Source organism: Cyprinus carpio, chromosome B17, assembly GCF_018340385.1.
Source record: "Cyprinus carpio isolate SPL01 chromosome B17, ASM1834038v1, whole genome shotgun sequence".
NCBI classification, from domain to species: domain Eukaryota; kingdom Metazoa; phylum Chordata; class Actinopteri; order Cypriniformes; family Cyprinidae; genus Cyprinus; species Cyprinus carpio.
Genome location: NC_056613.1, coordinates 26,150,554 through 26,170,264, shown reverse-complemented (window position 1 = coordinate 26,170,264; position 19,711 = coordinate 26,150,554). Strand labels below are relative to the sequence as shown.

The following is a 19,711-nucleotide window of genomic DNA, read 5'->3' as shown; positions in this document are numbered from 1 at the left end:
AAATCGTGAAATCTAAGAATTTAATCATTAACGCCAAACAGATTGGATAATTTGAGGCTTCAGATTCAGTTTAATACTTTGGGTCAGTGTTAGTTCAAATCCTTAATCCTAAGAATGAAAAATGGTAATAATGATCCTTGCCCTAGCAAACACTTCAGTACTTAATTTTAAGAGAGAAAGAGTTCAGCACAAAACTTCATGTTGGTTCAATACTGAGTTGCATTACACAGCTATTCATATATCCATACTAGTTTGTAAATATGTATGAAGCAAGTCGTCAAAGAAAGTCTTTTTTTTATTATTATTAGATTCTGCAAAACTGGAAAAAGCATCTACATTTTGAGCACTTTTATTTCTGAAATTGTTTGTTTAATCTTGTAATTTGCCAAGGAGAATGTAGTTGCTCTGCATTTTGAGACATTTGGTTCCAATTTGCATGTATGTATGTGTGAGTGAGTGTCTGCATGTGTTGTTTTCTTGTGATAGAAAAGTGTCTTGGCGTGTCATCACTGTCAACCCTAATCGCTTTTAAGCTTTTAACAGGGTTTCAGACATGAACCAGAGCGAACCATATGTGTGTGAGTGTGTTTGTTAAGGGAGTGTAGACATGAACGGGATGTGTGGGAGAGAACCTACAGCTGAGGGAGAGAATGTAAGAGCGAGAGCTCGCTTGTTTTCATCATTAAGCGCAGGGGTCATTGTCAGGGGTCTTTGTTGGCCTGGGGGTCTGCCCTCTGCTATATTTATTGTTGGTCGTGTAGGAGCTGTCATGTCTAATTGGGAACCATGGGATAAATGCATTTGGGTCATTAAATAGAATCAAGTCTCTTAATAAAAGAATTAATAACAAGATTATTTTTGTCTGTTTTCCCATGCTTCCACACTTGGCACTGTAACCTTTTCTGACCTGCTGCTAAACTGGCCCCATCAGACTGTGTGGACCCCCATTTAAGGTGGTGTTGAGTGAGGTGAAGGAAAAGTTGATGGCTCCTTTAAGCCGAAACAGCATTCAGATTTGTTTCTTTTTTCAGCACCCACTCGATCAGCTCCAGTGCTGCATTAACAGTAAAGTGCAGTACATTATGGATTGGGGGGAAACAAAGTGCTTCCTCCAGTGTATTTCATGCACATGCCAGCAACTTCTATATCAAAGTCTACTTTTAATTTATATCAAAGAGTTATAATAGGGATGCAGAGGAATAAACAGCTTAAATGAGGTGTAGTGTGAACCTGTTTCCAAAGACCTTGTTTTCTTTTTGCTCTCCACTTTTAGTGCCGGGGTCTTGGCTGCCAACTTTGCTGCTAATTCCCCAAATCCACTAATCCTGCCTTATTTAAACCATCTTGATGGCAGCAGGCCACAGAAAATAAAAAGCTTGGCAGTCTAAGTGATGCTCAGATTCATCAATTGCAACGGTATTGTCATTCCAAGCGGGTAAGTTAACCTTTGGAGGAATTGCTGCTGACAGTTTCAGTTGTTTAACTACGGGTTATTTTAAAATGACTTTGAACCATCTGGTAATCTGAGTGTACACACTTTTCTAAACAGGTTTACAGAAGTTCCAGCCACAACCACATTTCATGTTTCAATGTGAAAACAAGTTACAGTTTTTCTCAGTATCCTAATGGTGATTATTTGAGAGTTAAACATCAATAAAACAGCAAATATGGTTGTATGTAAACTGTCGATGGGAGAAACCTTAGACTAGTTTTAGATACATTGACCAACCTCTATATTTAAAATAGCTTTCACTAGGTGTTTATTAGGATACTTTGGGGCTTATGTAGCAAGACTCGCAACATTTTTGATACAAAACCATACCGCTAATCAAGAAAACAAGCTTATAGCTTATGCTACATGGCTCATGATATTTAGCTTTTGTGACAACTTTCCCATGTGACATCTAGCCACAGTGTCCTCTATGTGCTAACATTTCTAGATCTAATCATAATCTCCAGTAGTGGATATGATGTCCTTTACTTTGACTTTTTGCCTCTGTCCTTACCTTTTTCCAGAAGAACATCATCCAAGAATTAATCAAAAGAGAGGCGGGAAAAGTCCAGACATTCAGATCCTCCCAAAACAGTCCGCTTTCAACTCCAACATAAGAGTTTTGATGTCCACAATAAGAAAGAAAAGAGAAAGCAAATGATTGAAAATCTCATTTGCCATCTTATATTACCTCACTCCCTGGAGATGCTAAGACAGGGCAGCGGCAAACATGAGAGGTAATCGGAGCGAAATAAGGAACATTACAAAAGGCCTGAATATGTCAGAGCAAGGCTGAAGAAACGCGGCCGCCGCCTTTGCCTGTTTACCACTGTGGAGCTCCCCAAGCTGTCAGGCCTGGCGATTTCATATGCAGTCACGGTTATTTAATGCATTCCTCCGGAAAACAAAAGACAAACACATCATTAAAAGCAAGTCGCTGAAACAAACATTTGAGAGAGGGGAAAATGAGAGACAAAGTTTCCTGTTCTGGTTACTCAGGGATACTTTGCGTCCTGATGTCTGCAAATTCAGAGTGACATTAGTGAGAGTTTATTCCCCTCTTCGTCGTCTCGTTCCTGTGGGGGAGAGGAGGGGGCGGCAGGGATTGAGGATTGTGGATTTCAGCGGTGGCGGCACTAGTATACGCAGATGGGATGCCATGTTTGGGATGATGGAGCTGAGAGGCTTAGCTAATTTGGAAGAGTAGGGGAGATTTGAGGCCTTTTCTTGGAGCCTGTTTGATCTGTTGCAGGGGGAAAAAATGGCCTCTGAGATGTCATGGAAATGAGAGAATTAGTCTTTTTTTGCCTCGCTTTGTCAACGTGCAAGATATGCTTTCACCCCTGCTTGATAATAACTTTCACTCGTTAAGCCCTGATTGTTAATTGCTAATTACTCTCCTCCTAGCCATGCATCAAAAGGCAGGAGAGAGCCATGCTAAGCGGATCAAACACGGTCTGTTTCTGGCTCTGGATGGTTTCTCCTCTTGTCTCCCCCTCACGTTGTTGGAACTCGGTTTATTTATTTATTCCATTCTCTTTGGGATATGATGGGGGGGGGGGTGACAAGATGAATGCAGATTTTCTTCCATATTCATCTTGGCTGCAAATCGTAAGCGTTCGATTTCGACCTGTCATGGATTTATAGAAGCAAACCCCTCAGGTACTTCAGCCCTGGCACACGGCTCTTGGCTTTCCCCAGTTTAACATGGAATTAAAGGGACTGACACTCCATTTGGAATGGAACATTTGTCAGTGACTAAAGATATGGTCACTTCTTGATGGGAGCTCATTTATTTTAGGCATCTTATTTCTGAACTGCTTTTCCATCCTCAAAGAGTCATGCCCTGCCATGTTTCCCGCATTCCTCCTACTCTCCATGTGTGGTAGTTCCTGGCTGGCGGCAGTACCTGGTCAACTGTCAGGCTGGATTGAGCGTTGACCGCTGTCAGACTGGGAGATGTGCTCTGATGGCCTGTCTGGCTGATCGACCTGTCAGAAGGAGTGATGTATACAAAGTAGAGTCACATGGACAGGTGCACGCTGCAGATCAAAAGGCAGGAATCTTTTTAGGAGTTTTGTGAAGCCTTTAGAGGATTGTTTTTGGTTGTTTGTTTATTGTTGTTGAATAATTAGATCTTAAATTATTTTTTTTTATTGTTGTTTAATTATTGTTGTGTGGATATTTTTTTAGGGTTTTGTTTTTTTTTTTTTTTTTTTTTTACAAATACATATACCACCCGAAAAGTTGGATTTTCTGAAATATCCATGGCCAATATTCTTAACGAAATATAGTATATTCTATTATAATAAAATTCTTCACTGCTTTCCATAATGTTTCTTGTTATTTAATGAATAATAATGAATCTTGTTATTAATTCTTTTATTAAGAGACTTGATTCCATTAAATGGTCCAAATGCATTCATCCCATGGTTCCCAATGAGCTTGTTGTGGTTCTACATATATTTAATATTATATTTATATTATATAATAAAATTATTAATATTATTATTTTATATTTATTTTTAATGAGCCAAAAAGAATGCTCGTCACACTTCTGTTTATCAATTTGCACTGGCTACCTATAGCCGCTCGCATAAAATTCAAGGCATTAATGTTTGTATGTAAACTGCTGACCTCTGTGCCATTTGACCTCAGAGGGTTTTAGAAGGGGAGCTAGACAAGCAGTGCACAGCGAACACAGTGAGGAGATTGTGCAGAAGAACTGAGAGGCTCGTGCCGAATGCCTCAAACCCCCCTTAGCTGCTTAATTAAATTTTCCACTTTTCCACACTTGCATTAAGCTTTCATTCAACCGGACAGAATGGATGCTCCAAAGGAGTAAACCCCAGAGAGGGACACTGCTCCCTGACTATTCTACTTCCTATCCAAAAGAAATATGTATATAGCTGTATATGAAAAGTAAATAAATCTTCATGCCATAGGAAACTGGATAGGGTCATCCTGAATTTTCCATTTCTGTGAATGTCACTTGCTTTGTATGTCTCACCTCTCCTGTTCTTTAGGCTTATTATTGGGTGTTATACAAAGGCAGGTGGGGACAAGTGAAGTTTAACTCGTGTACAGACAGGTCAATTGTGAAGAGACTCCTGCTCACTGAGTCAACATAGTTTGTTCTCTTTAGGATTGTCAGAGGGCCGTTACATCATGAAGAGATGATGCAAGAAATAAAAGAAAATAAGATGATGATATTAGTTATTGCATCAACAATGTACAATCATGCATTTTACTGAACCAGACTTGAGTTATTTCATACAGTGTCATGCAAGGACACAACTAACTTGAATCTGTACTACTGAAACCCATACTCTGAAATCCGAAAATGTCCATAATAAAACAGATAGCTTCAGTTCTATGTGCAGATTGGCCTAATTTCAGCGGTGCTAAAACACACAATATAGTGATAGCAGAACTGGAAAACATACATTTACACAGGAATTACAATCAAAAAAGGTGTTTTTAAAAAGTCATGTTTTAAATCTTTTATTACTAATATAGAAACATGATGAATGATAACATTAAGCTAATAAAATATACACTCTGTCATGGCTATGCCAAAAGTTTAAGGTTACATCACAGTCACTTCTGATAATAGGGGCGGAGATGGATCAGAGTTGAAATTAACATGCCTTTTGTGTGGCACTGAGTCTGAATTTGGAGCAGCCCTAAGAACATTTTAAATTCTTTTAATTTTTTTAATTAAACTTTTCACTCAAATTGTTTACTTATTAAATGTATTAAGATAAACCTTAGTTACAGCAGGGACTAATTCTTATAAAAATATATAATTTAACTCAGTGAAATAAAATTGTAATGTTAATTTGTGACATTAAACTTTTAAGTATGTAGAAACAGTTCATAAAAAAGTTGAGTGGCTGTGATAAATTGTGTGTGACTTATATGCTATACTGACTATATAATATATTGACAATAAAGAACCCAATTTCTTCAAGTACCGTACATCTATAATTAAAACAGCAAAGACACATTTTTTTCTTTAACCCCTCCTCAACAAATTACAATTGCAGTTAATATGTAACAAATTTGCCTCAAACTGTTTGCCACAAGGCTCATTCGAATCTGTGGCAATGTTTGCCAAACCTTTCCTCAATTGTTTGTAAGAAAAGCAGTATTACATTTCTGTAAGAGCTCACAAATGCTCACTTGTTCCTCCTTTCTTATCAATAAGGCTTTTTGTGGTATAGCTCGCACCTGGGCTTTTTACACATTAGTGTACTTGTCCTATTTATGTACCGTGACATTCCCTGTTTGTAACACTTAGACACATCAACGACATGCATACAGGTTTACAGGAACCTTATCAGAACACTTGGTCCACACTTGTGCTCTAAACAAATAAATTAGCATTCCATGAGGCTTGCTCCTCATCTCCATACCCATTCATACTTTACGTAAATCTGAAAGAGCAACCCCAGTTGCGTTTTGAAACAATTTTCTCCATTGTGTTCAACGCCTTTGATGAAAAGCACTCGGAAAGCAGCACCTGACAAAATAATTCGCAAAAAAAGGGGGTAGAAGATGTTAAATCTCTCAAGTATACCTCTGCATCTTTCCTCTACTGCCCTCTCGGAATAACAGCTCGCTGTGATGGGTCATATTTGCCTTGGCCAAACACCAAAGGTTTACGGGAAGACCCTTTTGCAGTAAAGACCATTGCTAAATCTTTCTGTCCCTCTTTAAAGTCCCCCCACCTCTCCTATTTCTACTCCATTTGTTAAGTTCTTCCACTATACGCTCCTGCTTTCCATCCCCCTCTGTTTTTAAGTGGCCATCACTTCGTTTTGTCGCTCTTTGTTTTGAGTCAGCCACGCGTTTGTGACGCATTTCCTTCCATTGTAGCAGGAACCGATTCTTGTAGTAATATAACTCCTTCAGAACCACTGTCAAAGCCGCAGTTTGTGTATACTGCCAGCAAAACCATTTTTTTAAGACTACTGACAAGCATAACCACTTCTTGTCAACTTTATAAAGGAAGAATGTTGTTCAGTAACGGGGTATGATATCGAAAAGAATTCCTGCACACATCACATTGTTCCTTGTCGAAATAGATCCTGACCACTTGGTTATAGACAGCAGGTGGTGGAAATATAAGTAAATAAAGAGTGCTCCATTCTGTGACTACTCTGAGTCATTGAAGACGAGTCTCTAGGATTTCTCCATTCTCAAACACATAAACAAGAAAATAAATGTGAAGTTGCCTGGCTATAGAATTTGGGTCTTTCACACAGCCTTCATTGTTCTCAGCTGTCCTAGTCAGTTATGAAGATGCTCCTCTGTGTGTTTACCATCTAAATGATAATTCAGAATAATCATGAACTCTTTCATAATTGAATATTTTTGCTTCAATATGTTATCTTTGTTATGGAGTTGTTCATCTTTGTCTAAGTAAGGGAAACAAGAAACGAATAATGAAGTGCTCTAATAGCAGATTTTTGAATTTCAGCTGGTGGTTTTGCTTGAAGAATTATTGTGTTGCATTTACCATTTGAGCAAGTCTTTCATACACCAGGGATATTATGTACAATGACAAACCAAGGCCATGTTTCCTACTTTTCTGTAATGTGATTGGCTTAATCAGTGGAAATGTTCCAGCATGTATTCATTTTCTATCCTCTGAGTTTCGTATTCCCTCCAGGCCTGGAATGTTCACACTGTGGCTCTGTTTTAGACCAGTCTACATTAGTTGCCAGGGAAACCTGCAAATAAAATTTCAAGAGATCAATGAAGCACTAATCTAGATCGGGTGTTTTCACTAGTCAGTAATCCACAAAGCACTTGCTCACCGGCCTCCACCCAGGCCTCCCAGGCAGATCGTGACCTTAATTAGGAGCGCCAGTGCCACCAAATCTACCCCATATTGCTGAAAGGCAACAATTGTGGGGATTCATGTAAATCAGTTTGCGCTATGTCAATAAAATATGTGAAAATATTATTTTAATGCTACATTTTTTGTTACTGGTTTAAAGGGGTCATCGGATGCCCCATTTTCCACACGTTGATATGATTCTTTAGGGTTTTAATGAAAAGTCTGTAACATAGTTTGGTTAAAATTTCTCAATGGTAGTGTAAAACAGTTCCCTTTTTACCCTGTCAAAAACAGCTCTTTTCAGAGCAAGCTGTTTTGTATTTTTTTATTTTAGTTTGAAATGATGTCTTTTTTCCCCTGTCATATGTTCAGAGCCACTCTGAGGGAGTGTTTAATTTAGAGGAGATCGTGAAACTTGCTAATTAGCACATTATTAGAAAAAGGCAATTTGCAAAGATTCATTAAAAAACCTTATGCTCACCTCTGTTGGTGGAGCTGGATCACGAATGATTCGTGCGATCATAGACAAATTTAGGTAGAACGGGGGCGCATTCCCTTCATAAACAAATGTAACCCACTGCATCTTCAGCGGCTCAGATGTCGGGAGTAAATGACGACTGCTGTGTTTATTATTACTTCCAACAACAGAACACCAGAGTCATTCTTGTCTACATCTGCTCCGGTGGTGAAACAATGGCAGAATGATGACAGCTCACTCAGGGCGGGTCTAAAGTAAGATGCCAGTCCAGTCTGTGCTGAAACACCACTGTCAATCAAACTATCTTGGGAGGGGCCTGTCTGTGTGATGTCACACAGACAGGCATCTGAGATCGGCTCGATTGAGATTGTCCTCACTGCAGAACACAAGATCAAGGGGGCGTGGTTGAATCCAGACCCAACTCCTCCCACATTACATATAACTAAACCTACCCGTCTCCACCCTCTGATCCCAAAAATCCACCCATCTCAACCCCTAAAACTACCAATTTCCACCCCCTAGATGTGGATCCAATCATGCCCCCTGGATCTTGTGTTCTACAGTGAAGGGCTACTGGGCTCGATTTGAGAAAGGGGAAATTATTTAACAAGATTAAAAAAAAGAAATAATAATAATAAAAAAACACTAGGTGGATTTTTATTATTATAGGGTAGTTGTGTACACACACTGCCAACACACATTTCACTTAAAACAACTTGTAAAAGTGCATGTAGCATCCGATGACCCCTTTAACTCACCCATCATTTTCCCTATTGGGCACTGAAGTAACAGGTTAAATATGTGATAAATCATAAGTAAAAGTTATATTGCATACTTACCTTTCCCATGTGCCTTCGTTGTATTTACCTCACAGTACAGCACTTGCATCCAGGGGCTAGAGACGTTATCAGATTAGAATGAATGCGTCTCATATTAAATCTGGGTTAAGGAGCTAATCCATTTATCAGTATATTGCCCTCATGACCAAGTTAATGCTATGGTTTATGGACACATTCGATGGAGTATTGTGTATGAAAATGGTATTCTGAAATAGTGCCCTTTTCGTAAGGGCAAAGCCTAGTATGTAGTTGAGCTTCTGTGCATACTGTATGAGTACCGCCAGTTTTCTGTGCACTTAGCTATTTCTTGCAGTTTTCGATGGTATAAGACTAAAATCGCGGCATTAATTTACCCTGGGAACAGCTATAATTCTCTTTCCCTAAGAAGAGATCAGAACTGCGCCAGACAACGTGTGACGTTCACCATCACCGGGAACGCGCGTCACTTCTGTTCTTGTTCTTTTCCATAATGCTCAGATCAGATGGCACACGAGTATAGAGAAACACAAACGGCAGCCCTTCGCATATATAAAGGCATAAAAAAAGAGATCTCATGCATATTTGTTTTTATCATAGTAGCCTATATTGCTTATTATTATTAATATTATTAGTCTCATGGCCAATTCGTTTATTTTTTATAGCCTACCTACTGGCTAGTTATCAGTCTTATTATGGGTATGTCTTGGTCACCGGTGTTCATACTTGAAAAAAATTAACGCAAAATGACCTCGTATGAAATGGATGGTTACTGCAGTGAAGTATTCAAATGTTTCCTCTTTTCTGTTTATGGCTGGCAGTGCGACATGTCAAACTAAAAATCAATGTTTCCCCAACAACACTGGTTCAAAACATGACAAGAACTGTGGTAAAAATGTCATTTTTGGTTGCATTTATATACACCATCTCCATAGCGTACCCATGTGTTATGAACCCACAACATGCATTTCTAAATATAAAACAGTCTCCGATACCTACACAAAATAGAATGGACCCCACGTAGGGATGTAAAACTCAACTCTAAAATGTTGATATTATACAATTGATAACCCCCCTCCCCCAATAAACTTTATTGTACCACTGGCGACCTCTATCTGTTCTCCGGGCTGTAGGGTGAGTTTGATCAAGAATGGATTAACAATTATTTCTGAAGAATTGTGATAAATGAGCTGAAAAACTGTTATGATGCAATAAAGAATTGGAAAATACAACAACAACAACAACAACAACAACAAAAATACTGAATTGAGAATCTTGTTTCAAACTCTCGAAAAAGTGAAAAACTAAAACTCCATGGTGACTAACGAAATCTAAGAGCAACTGCACATGCATGCTCGCACATTAAAAAGCGCACACATGGTTCCAAGAGCACCACGCGAACCGCAAAGCTGTGCTCTGCTGCCACTTTCTATGAAACCCACGACCACCTCTACACACTCTCCCTGTGTTCCGTGCGTTCAGGACCCGAGAGCATGTGTTCACAGACCACCCAGTGAAAGTTAAAGGTGGGGAAAGAGGGGAGGGAATCCTTGACGCGTCTTTACCGTGCCTTTACCAAGGAAACCCATGCGCGTGTGCTCTGACGCAACTGCCCATTTTTGGAAACATGCGTCAATGTAGAAACCAACTGTAAAACGGGGGAGGCTTGAAAAGCAAACAAGTTTAAAGGAAATTAAAAAATATTTTCAACATTTCTCATTTGCTCAGTAGGATGCATAATTTAATATTTAGCCATATTCTTTCATAAACTTTTTACTGGAAAGTAATATCTGGCAGTAATTCTATAAAATATGAATGCTGCACCCCTATTTTACTGTGCGCCTGATCAAGGCTGTGACGCGTAGACGCAGGTTGGCGTTGATAAGCGGAGCTACTAAGTAGAGTAGTGCCATTGAAGTGAGTCATCTAACGACGTGACCTGTAGAAGTAGCACTGAAGTTCACTTAGTCGCCAAAATCAGTTCAACAAAGTCCAGAGCGGTACACTCATCACTGCCGTGAGTCACTGCTATAGGGACAGGACTAAACCTACGAGAGCAAAGAGTTCACTGAAGAAAAGTAGGTGCTTCACAGATTTTTTTTTCTTCATTTCATCTGGTTCTAGTAGAACATCTCAGTAGCGATGAATATTAGGCATTAGGTTTACACGGGGACATCTATTTATTGGACTGTTAAAGAGACTGCAGAATTTGAGAGCGTTGACTTCTCTAATAATATAATATTACACAGATATTCCTGGATTTAACATACTGACCATTAAGAAGTATTTTGGATATCATTTTTAGATTAGGTATAAAGGAATCGCTTTGCTTGGAAGTGCTTTTTTTGCCACTGAAGACACTCTGATCGTGTGGGAATTCATTATCAACCTTCTGAAATTTCCTCCTCTTTCCCTGGATCATGTACCAGGATTACATAGGGACATACGACACATCCTCCCGCGGCAGCAGCAGCTCACCGGCGCACCCGGACACCAGCCCCATTCCTGCCTCCAGCTACCAGGTAGCCTATACTGATGTGCTTGACTGTCCATATCCTCATGCCACTTTAACATGTTTACACTCTTCGGGTTTACATGAATAGTTCTACTACCATGTTATCATAATTAATTCCAAACTAACAGGTAACGATATGCACTTATGCACAGCATATTCTCTTCACACACTTTACATCACAGTGCGCATACATTACACATACTGAACTACGTGTTGTTGAAATAAACAACAATGACAATATGCAATTAGAATCAACACCGCTAAATTATAACACAGTAGCACATATTAACATAAACTGCGATGCAAAATGTTACCAACTTTCTACACATCGAGGACTGGGTCATTGGAAGTCATTGGCTGTCGTTTTCATGATATGAACTAAAGTACATTCAGTGGCCCTGTATGCATGTTTTTGATAAAAAAGCAACGCAAGTGTTATAAGTGCTTAAAAAACTTGACACTTGATTGTAGAACAGACGGACAATGCGCCCCTTAAGTAGGCTAAACATGCGTACCTTAAGAATACAGTGTGTGCTAAAAAATTTTCATATAACTGTTTCTGAATTGATAGGTTTTAAAATAATCGTATCTAATCATTATTTTCAAAAGAAAGTGCACGAAGGACGCACATATCTTTTATGCATCTCCGCAAAATGCGTAAAATCCAATCAGAGGAATCCGTCTAGCTCTTTTAATAAATTATTCCAGGAGGTTATTTTTCCCGTCTTGCAATCTATCGTTTTGTTAAGACAGTGCACATGTTGGCACTCATAACATTATGTTTCCGTGGAATTAGGCATCTTGTCAGATAAGGGTAGCAGTGGCGTGGGTGGTGTGCGTAATGTGAAATAAACCCACGGAGAGTGCGTACGTAGTGGCCACAGGATGCCACACTTCCGGGACTTCCACATAAGCTATTGCACTTTACTGACCTTCAGAGAACGTTTCATTTGTTTATCTGAACATACGACAATGTTAATCACATACATCGTAATGTATCATTGTTATATGTCTATGGTTATAACAGGAGTGTAACATTGAATGCATTATATATTACATGTTTCAAGTAAAGTTTTACTAAAAGCTGAGACGTTCAGCAAATTCTGTGATGATTTTCCGATCTTAGTCTCAGCTCGAGTGAATGGGAACTTGTGCATCGTTCATTTTGACAACTTATTCCCCAGACTCTGGTATTTTAATCACATCTGGTACGTTAAACAGCCCCTGTCAGAAATTCCCGAGCATCATCGTCTTGTAGGGTTGCTGTTTTAACTACTAAACCCATGGAATAAACTGCCCCCTTTCGATTCCAGCATGCGCTGTTTTGACTCCTTTGGGGGAAAATAAGTGAAGGGGAAAATTCGGGTACATTTCAGGAAAAATTAGCGCAACACAGTAATTTCGCAACACAACAGAGTTTCATAGAATGATTCAGTAACATGTTTATATGTTGACCTTCCCTTCTCGGTCGCTTGTGATGGATTCATTAAGAAACAAACGCGACAGTTCCTGGAAGTTAGTGGAGTCTTTCGCAATACTAAGTTATGGAAAACTCTTCTCTACCACCTTAAAGAAACACTATACTTTTAGTGGAAATCAAACACTAAAGTTAGACTTACGAACACTAACGTTTAGCTCTAGACTGTTTTTTTTTTTAATGCACGAAATGATTGCTGTTAACCTTTTAAACAACACCACGCTTCCCGTAATTCATTCCCCTCCAAATTATTTGTGGTAAACATGGTCCGTCACATTAAGTCAGTTTCCCGTTAAAATCCCACTAGGAATGCGTGAATGGACTGGAATTTGGTGGATGGAATGTGCTGGCACGGGATCCCAGTTCAGTTTCCCGGATGACTGGAATAAAGAGCAGTCTTATAACCTGATTAAGCATTTGTCAGACTGGATATGTAAAAAACATTGCCCATAACTTGAGTACATTTTACAAGTAGGCTAATATTTGGGTAATAGCCTAGCTTGTACTGTAACTATCACTATGTAATAATTTACAGATCAGAAGTTCACATATTTTCAAATGTGACTATGTATGAACAAAGATTTGTGAAATTAATCTTTTCTAAACTGACATTATTGACATTAACGTTAATTAAAACTGATGTTAGTAATAGTGGACCCACATTATATTAAGTGTCACTAAGCTGTGTACTTGTATTTAAATTCATCATTGGATACAGTGCACTTATTGTGGACATACATGTTTTTACATTGTACTTTTATCTAAAAAATACCTTTCTTTAATTAATTTCTGTAGCTATATCTGTAATTACACTGTTGGCTCTACCCCTACACCTTAAACCATCCTTAAACCTAACCATACAACCAAACCTGTTACTAACCATAACTGCATCCTATCTCAATAACAATCAAGTGTTTTGCAATTCAATGAGTACACAATAGATACATTGTACCTAACTTTTTATTTTATTTAAGTACATAGTAGTTAAAGACCTAATATAAAGTATGACTGCAATAATAATTATTGTTAATTAGCAAATAAAAATAGTTGATTATGTTATTAATCAATAACTTTAACTTTAACACTAATAAAGCATTAACAAATACTACTAATAAATACCTTTGATTAAAATCAGCATTTTATTTCAGTCGTCTTATAAACAAAGAAGTGTACTTGTTATAAGTCATATTCATTTCTTATAAGACAGAGTCTGTTTCAAAAAAATAAAAAAATAAAAATCTGTTGTATACCCACACAGCGGTGAATCCATTGCCCATTGCATCACAGAGGCTAATTATCTAACCCAGGCCCACTTCTGTCAGGGAGGGTTGTGGGCTTTCCCATGATTCACCGTGTGTGTGTCACCCTGTCGCTCTGGGGGTCAAGCAGTCAAGAGGGCGCAGAGCAAGGTAGCACGTGGAATGATTCATTAATCTGCGATGATGGGAATTTGTAAAACGGCTAAAAAGTGGGTGGCTGGGGGACTGCAGTAACAAAGACTAAAAATGAATCATACATTTTTTAACGAACAGTGAAAGTCAGAGTTCTAATCCAGAGTTTTTTCATAAATATTTACACTTCAATCTCTTTTTTTTCACAGAAGTACAGAGTAGACATGCCTGGCTCTAGCAGTGCCTTCATTCCCACAATTAATGCCATAACGACCAGTCAGGACCTGCAGTGGATGGTTCAGCCCACAGTAATCACATCCATGTCTAATCCATATTCCCGGCCTCACCCGTACAGCCTGTCTGTGTCTGGTGGCCCGAGCCTCCTTGGTCACACAGCCCTCACACGGCCCGGGGTCATCCGGTCCATCGGCGACGCCCGGGGTCGACGCAAGCGAGATGAGCAGGTCAGTGTTACATTTTTCATCAGACAAAATCAAACCAACAAAACTAGTTTTAACATATAGAACAAAAACACTTTTTTTTCATGTGCTAACATCTGCTGAATTATTGAAATAAAATATTTTTATTTTTAGAGCTGCATTACAGCAGAACTTTGCAACAATACAGTAATTTTCTTTTCTTTTTTTTTTTTTCATTGAAACAATCGTTATTGTAATATAAATAAATTTGACTTGAAATATGTTGCTTAATATGATGTAAGCCTTTTTTTTTTCGTGAGAACGATTTCTCACGAACAACTGGAAAAGTTTACTTGTGTGAGTGCTCACTCCTCATTTTGTGTGTAGCTCACCCCAGAGGAAGAAGAAAAACGGAGAGTTAGACGAGAAAGAAACAAACTAGCTGCAGCAAAATGTCGGAACCGCAGAAGAGAACTGACGGACATGCTGCAAGGGGTGAGTTTTCTACCATCGTTAAAACCAAAAAAAAAAAAAAAACATTCTCTAAAATTACCAGCACAAGGCGAACACATATTTACCAAATACTCCAAATGAAATGTCCACAACTATTGCTAGGCTTATTTTCACACAATTTTCAGTGGGTAAAAGACCATAAAAAGAAGGTTTTACAGCCACAGAAGGCCAGTGTTGTCTGACAGACATGGGAATGCCCCGAGTCCCAGACAATTCTGGCTGTAATTTAACTACTTAGTTTTATAATGGCATCTCTCAGGCTTTCAGACCTGAAAAATGAGGGAGGAATGTGCTACAGGGGGTTGGAGGGAAGCAAACGTCTGATATTGTTCGAGGAGGAAACCGCAGCTAACCATCAAACCCCACACACTGCTATCTTCCCTTCCCCCACTCTTTGCTTCATTCCTCACCAAATAAGGAACTGTGTCTTCTATGACAATAACTATGCCCTTTCTTCCAATGTACTGTTTCTTTCTTTGTAAATTAAGCATTTATTTTGCTTTTAGTTTCCTTCTTCCTCATAGCCATATTAATGAGTCAAAGACAGCTACGGTTTATATATGGCTGTCTAGACACATTGTTATGTCTGTTTCAACCTTCCGTAGGCTTTGACAGTTGTTCCAAAATATTTGGTGCTGTGTCAAGTGTCCTGTTTAACGAAGAAATGTGAACATCTCAAATTTATTTGGGAAATAATTGCTTGTGTTTATGGGTGGGTGTGCCTTTTATAGTGCCAAAGTTCAGAAAGTAAAAAGTAAAGTTCAGAAAGTAAAGACCAGAATAACAAATAGAAATTTTGGGGGTGAGGTCTTTTGACTAAGACAACCCAGAGCACCCTGACAGCGACCTTGTTAAACTTTTAAAAATGCTTCAATATGCTGAATCAGTAATTACCAGCATAATTAATTTACATATCATTTCACAAACCAAAAGAGTATCAGACAAAATGCAGCATGATCATTCATTGTATTTCTTTTTTTTATTATTCAAGAGACAGAGAAATTAGAAGAGGAGAAGGCTGACCTGCAGAAAGAAATCGAGACCCTGCAGAAGGAAAAGGACAAGTTGGAATTCATGTTGGTGGCCCACAACCCCGTGTGCAAACTGCCCCCTGAAGAACGCCATCAGAGTTCACACTCCCAGCAGTGTGCGCCCCTTCCTCTGACCATGCGCTCCAATCTGGGTCCCCGGCGACCGATGAATACCCTCAACCCAGTGGTGGTTAAACAGGAGCCTTTGGAAGAAGACGACGATGAGGAAGAAGAAAAAAGCCAGCGTTCAGTCATCAAGCCCATCTGCCTAGGTGGCGGCATGTATTGTTCTGATGGAGACAGCCTCAACACGCCTGTGGTGGCTGCTTCCACCCCGTTGTCCACTCCGAACATCCCAAACCTCATCTTCACCTACCCCAGCATGCTTGAGCCCGAGAGTCCTTCACCCTCATCGGAGTCCTGCTCCAAAGCCCACCGCCGTAGCAGTAGCAGCGGCGACCAGTCTTCAGATTCCCTCAATTCTCCCACCCTCTTGGCGCTTTGAAGGAAAATTTGACAGTGCTCCTTTGCCATACTCGCGGATCATCAGAGCACGCTCAGCAAACGATTTGAGTGAGGACTTCATCTCAGCTTAGCTGAGAACCCTCAAGGGCTAATTTGCTCATTTTATTTAAGCGTTTCAGAAGAGAGTTTTTGTTGTCATTGTTGTTTAAATGTATGTGCAAACTCCACTCGCTGTTTCAGCTGCAAATAGTAGTGAGTTTCTGGAAAGCGGATGAAAAAAGGGGAGTAGAGATTACATCTTTCATCTTTAGACAGACTCAAAGCAGTCGGCTGCCTGTACAGAAGAGCAAGATATTTTCTTGCTGGCTGTCTGACTAATAAAAGATTGGAATTGCTTGCAAGATCGAATTCTTGTTAGGTACAGAATAAGACGTTGGACACTACGGTAGATAGCTGCCCTCAAAACATCATCTTTGTATTTGTGACGTGTGATTATTGTCCCTTTGTATTTTGTGTCCTGCTGTTTATAATATTTAGGGTTCACTGGATGAGCCTCACTGCTGAGTGTCGAAAGAACCATCTTGTATAAAAAATGCTGACCTTTGTTGATATTTTGTATATGCGGCACAAGCACTAAGATAATTTGCCAAATTTACATAGCCTTTGTTATGTAAAGCAAATAAAACAAAACAAAACAAACAACAACAACAAAAAAAAAACACTTTCTAGCATCAGCGAATCTACTGTCAGGGATTTTTGTCTGTGTCAGTGAGCCATACAAGCATTACTAGAAGCAATTGCACAGAGAACACAATATAATGGTGTACATGAGGGAAACTCTAGCCATATTAGGCTCTGCCTCTAACCCTGACATGGCAATATCGCTTTTGTATTGGCGCACACTGTGGTTTTCAAATAATAATAATGATTAAAAAAAAAAAAAAAAAACTAGAACTTTTATAATATACTTTTTTGTCTTGATTGGCCCTTTTTTCAGGGTACAGTTTAAATTGAATCATATATCAGCCATATGAGCACTTCTCCCTGAAAAACTGGTTGGCTTTTATTGCCGCACTTGGGATCAGATGCACTTTGTCAGCAACCTTACAATCAAATAAAACGCCATTCTTTACAGTGATGGAATAAACAGGGAACGTAAAATGATTTTGAACGTTTGATGTAAAAGGTGAGTGTGGTGTGCATCAGACACTGAAGAAAGGATACACATTGCAATATTTATTGACAAACATTCCTTGGAAAAGAAGTCTGAACTTCAGAGAGATCTCAAGGTTACTGTTGCTACAGTCAAATAATAATTGAGGGTGAATGTGAGTATTTTGTTGTACAGGATGCAGCAAACTGAAACAAAAAACAAATGTGGCTTCTATTTGAAGGACTTTGTTGCTTTATTTATGTCAGGAACTTTCAAGGATCTAGGAGATAATTTCAGTGTTTGTTTTATTGAGATTCTAGTTGCGAAAAACCAATTTAATACCAAAAAAAAGGAAAATGTTTAAGGACTGTGTGCTGTAAACTGTTCTCAGTTGGTCTTTGAACCCTGTGTTATTTGAGCAAGCCGTCTGTACAGCTTTCTGCACATGTCTTGCTTATCGGTCTGTATTCTCTCTCTCTCTCTCTCTCTCTCTCTCTCTCTCTATCTCTCTTTATATTGCTTTTACTGTTGAAAGACAGAAAACAACCTACAAAAACAGCAATATGTATGGCAGTGTTGTTCCTTTGGTAATTTAAATTTATTATAATGATAATAAAAACATTTCCAAAGTGGTATTTTTGGATAGTCGTATTTTGCTGTGCACAGTGTTTTGCGTATGTTGGGTATTTCATTGTTACAGTGTGGTGCTTCTGTGTTTCTTTGAGTCAGTCACAAGATGGTTGAATGCACCTGCTTTATGCGTCAGTTATTCATTTGTCTCTAATTTCTGCACTTAATCTGTCATTAAAAATTTTTGATAGCTTTGCTTTATCCAGCTGATGATAATGTAAGACAATACTTTGTAAAGTACATAAAACATTTCATAAATGGGGATGGTATAGTGTAGAAGAAACAAGAAGCAAAATAAGCATGTGCATACTTGCATGTACTGAACATACAGTTTTAAATACAATACTTCCTGCTCATAGTTCATCAATGCTTCTGCTGTTCTGGTTACCAAACTGCACTTTATGTAAAAACAAAATGTATAAACTTGTATGTTAGGTTGCTAATTTGGCCATACAAATTAGGGTTTGTGGGGTTTACTTTCTCTTGAAGAATCACTCTGTATATATTCATTTCAGATGTCAAAACTGATGTTTTGGTTAAAGGTGCATTCATTATCTTGCATTACCTTTGTCTCATTTCACCGGATCAAGTTTTATAATGATTATGTACTAGGTTGAAAATGATTTGCCAAGTTTGAGATTTGAGTCAATTTTAAAAACATTACTGGCTGTTTTGCGGTTGTGTATTGAGCTTAAGGCCAAATTCATGTGTCTGTGTGGAAATCTTTTATTTTTAAATAAATATTTTGATTTTTAAAAACTGAATTGTGTATATACATATTATTTCAGTTATATCATAGCACTGATGTAGTCTCAAATCATTGTAAGAGTAATGCTCTTCCAAATGTTTATCAGTTCCATGACTCATTACTACAATTATTTGCACTGAAAATAAAATAAAATAAAATAAAATAAAATAAAATAAAATAAAATAAAATAAAATATCTGAAAGGATAACAGTAATAAAGATCAGATTAATATTGGTAATTCAGTTAAGACATTCACAGAGCAATCACACATTTTAGGGCAGTCAATCATTTATTCAAGACATGATGTGCTTATCTGGCAACCATAAACAAATTATACTTTAATAATCTCTTTCCAAGGTATTTTGCAACCATTCACATTTTACAAAATGGTGCTTTAGATTAGGTTTAATCTTTTATAATGATTAAACGAATACTAACACGAAACCATTGCATTTAGCATGATTTATTGAATTATCCCCCCATCCCCACATTAGCCATATGTTAAAGTGTGTCATGTACTCATTTATTCATTTCAACACTGAAATTTAAGTTTTTTTGTTTATTTTTCAGTGGGTGTGGATTGGTTTGATATTTTACTGTGTAATTTTACAAGTACAACACATAGTCTAATGCTGATTTTGGGAAAATGTAGCTTTCTGTCATGCAATGGTCATTTTAAATTAAAAGTCTCTTGCTTCAGTTATCTTTATTTTTATTATATCTTTTTTTTTATTTT

The 19,711-nt window shown here is 38.2% G+C and overlaps 1 protein-coding gene across 3 annotated transcripts; it reads left to right on the top strand.

Moving 5' to 3' along the window:
• Positions 1-10,531: 10,531 nt before the first annotated feature.
• On the top strand, positions 10,532-18,991 carry LOC109107310 (fos-related antigen 2-like). 3 transcript variants are annotated; one of them, XM_019120586.2, is made up of 5 exons: positions 10,532-10,711; positions 11,063-11,155; positions 14,226-14,480; positions 14,823-14,930; positions 15,939-18,991. In XM_019120586.2, the coding sequence occupies exons 3-5, from the start codon at positions 14,241-14,243 to the stop codon at positions 16,482-16,484; spliced, it is 894 nt and encodes a 297-aa protein (XP_018976131.2). In that variant the 5' UTR covers positions 10,532-10,711; positions 11,063-11,155; positions 14,226-14,240; the 3' UTR covers positions 16,485-18,991. The 3 variants fall into 3 exon arrangements, with proteins under 3 accessions (XP_018976131.2, XP_018976130.2, XP_018976129.2); XM_019120585.2 differs by having other exon boundaries at positions 10,939-11,155; XM_019120584.2 differs by having other exon boundaries at positions 10,532-11,155.
• Positions 18,992-19,711: the final 720 nt, after the last annotated feature.

Excerpts from the sequence above, each read along its gene's own strand:
- LOC109107310 (XM_019120585.2), top strand. The coding sequence starts at position 11,054 with ATGTACCAGGATTACATAGGGACATACGACACATCCTCCCGCGGCAGC. Across the intron at positions 11,156-14,225 it reads TTCCTGCCTCCAGCTACCAG|AAGTACAGAGTAGACATGCC; the intron begins GTAGCCTATACT and ends TTTTTTTCACAG. Across the intron at positions 14,481-14,822 it reads GACGCAAGCGAGATGAGCAG|CTCACCCCAGAGGAAGAAGA; the intron begins GTCAGTGTTACA and ends TTTTGTGTGTAG.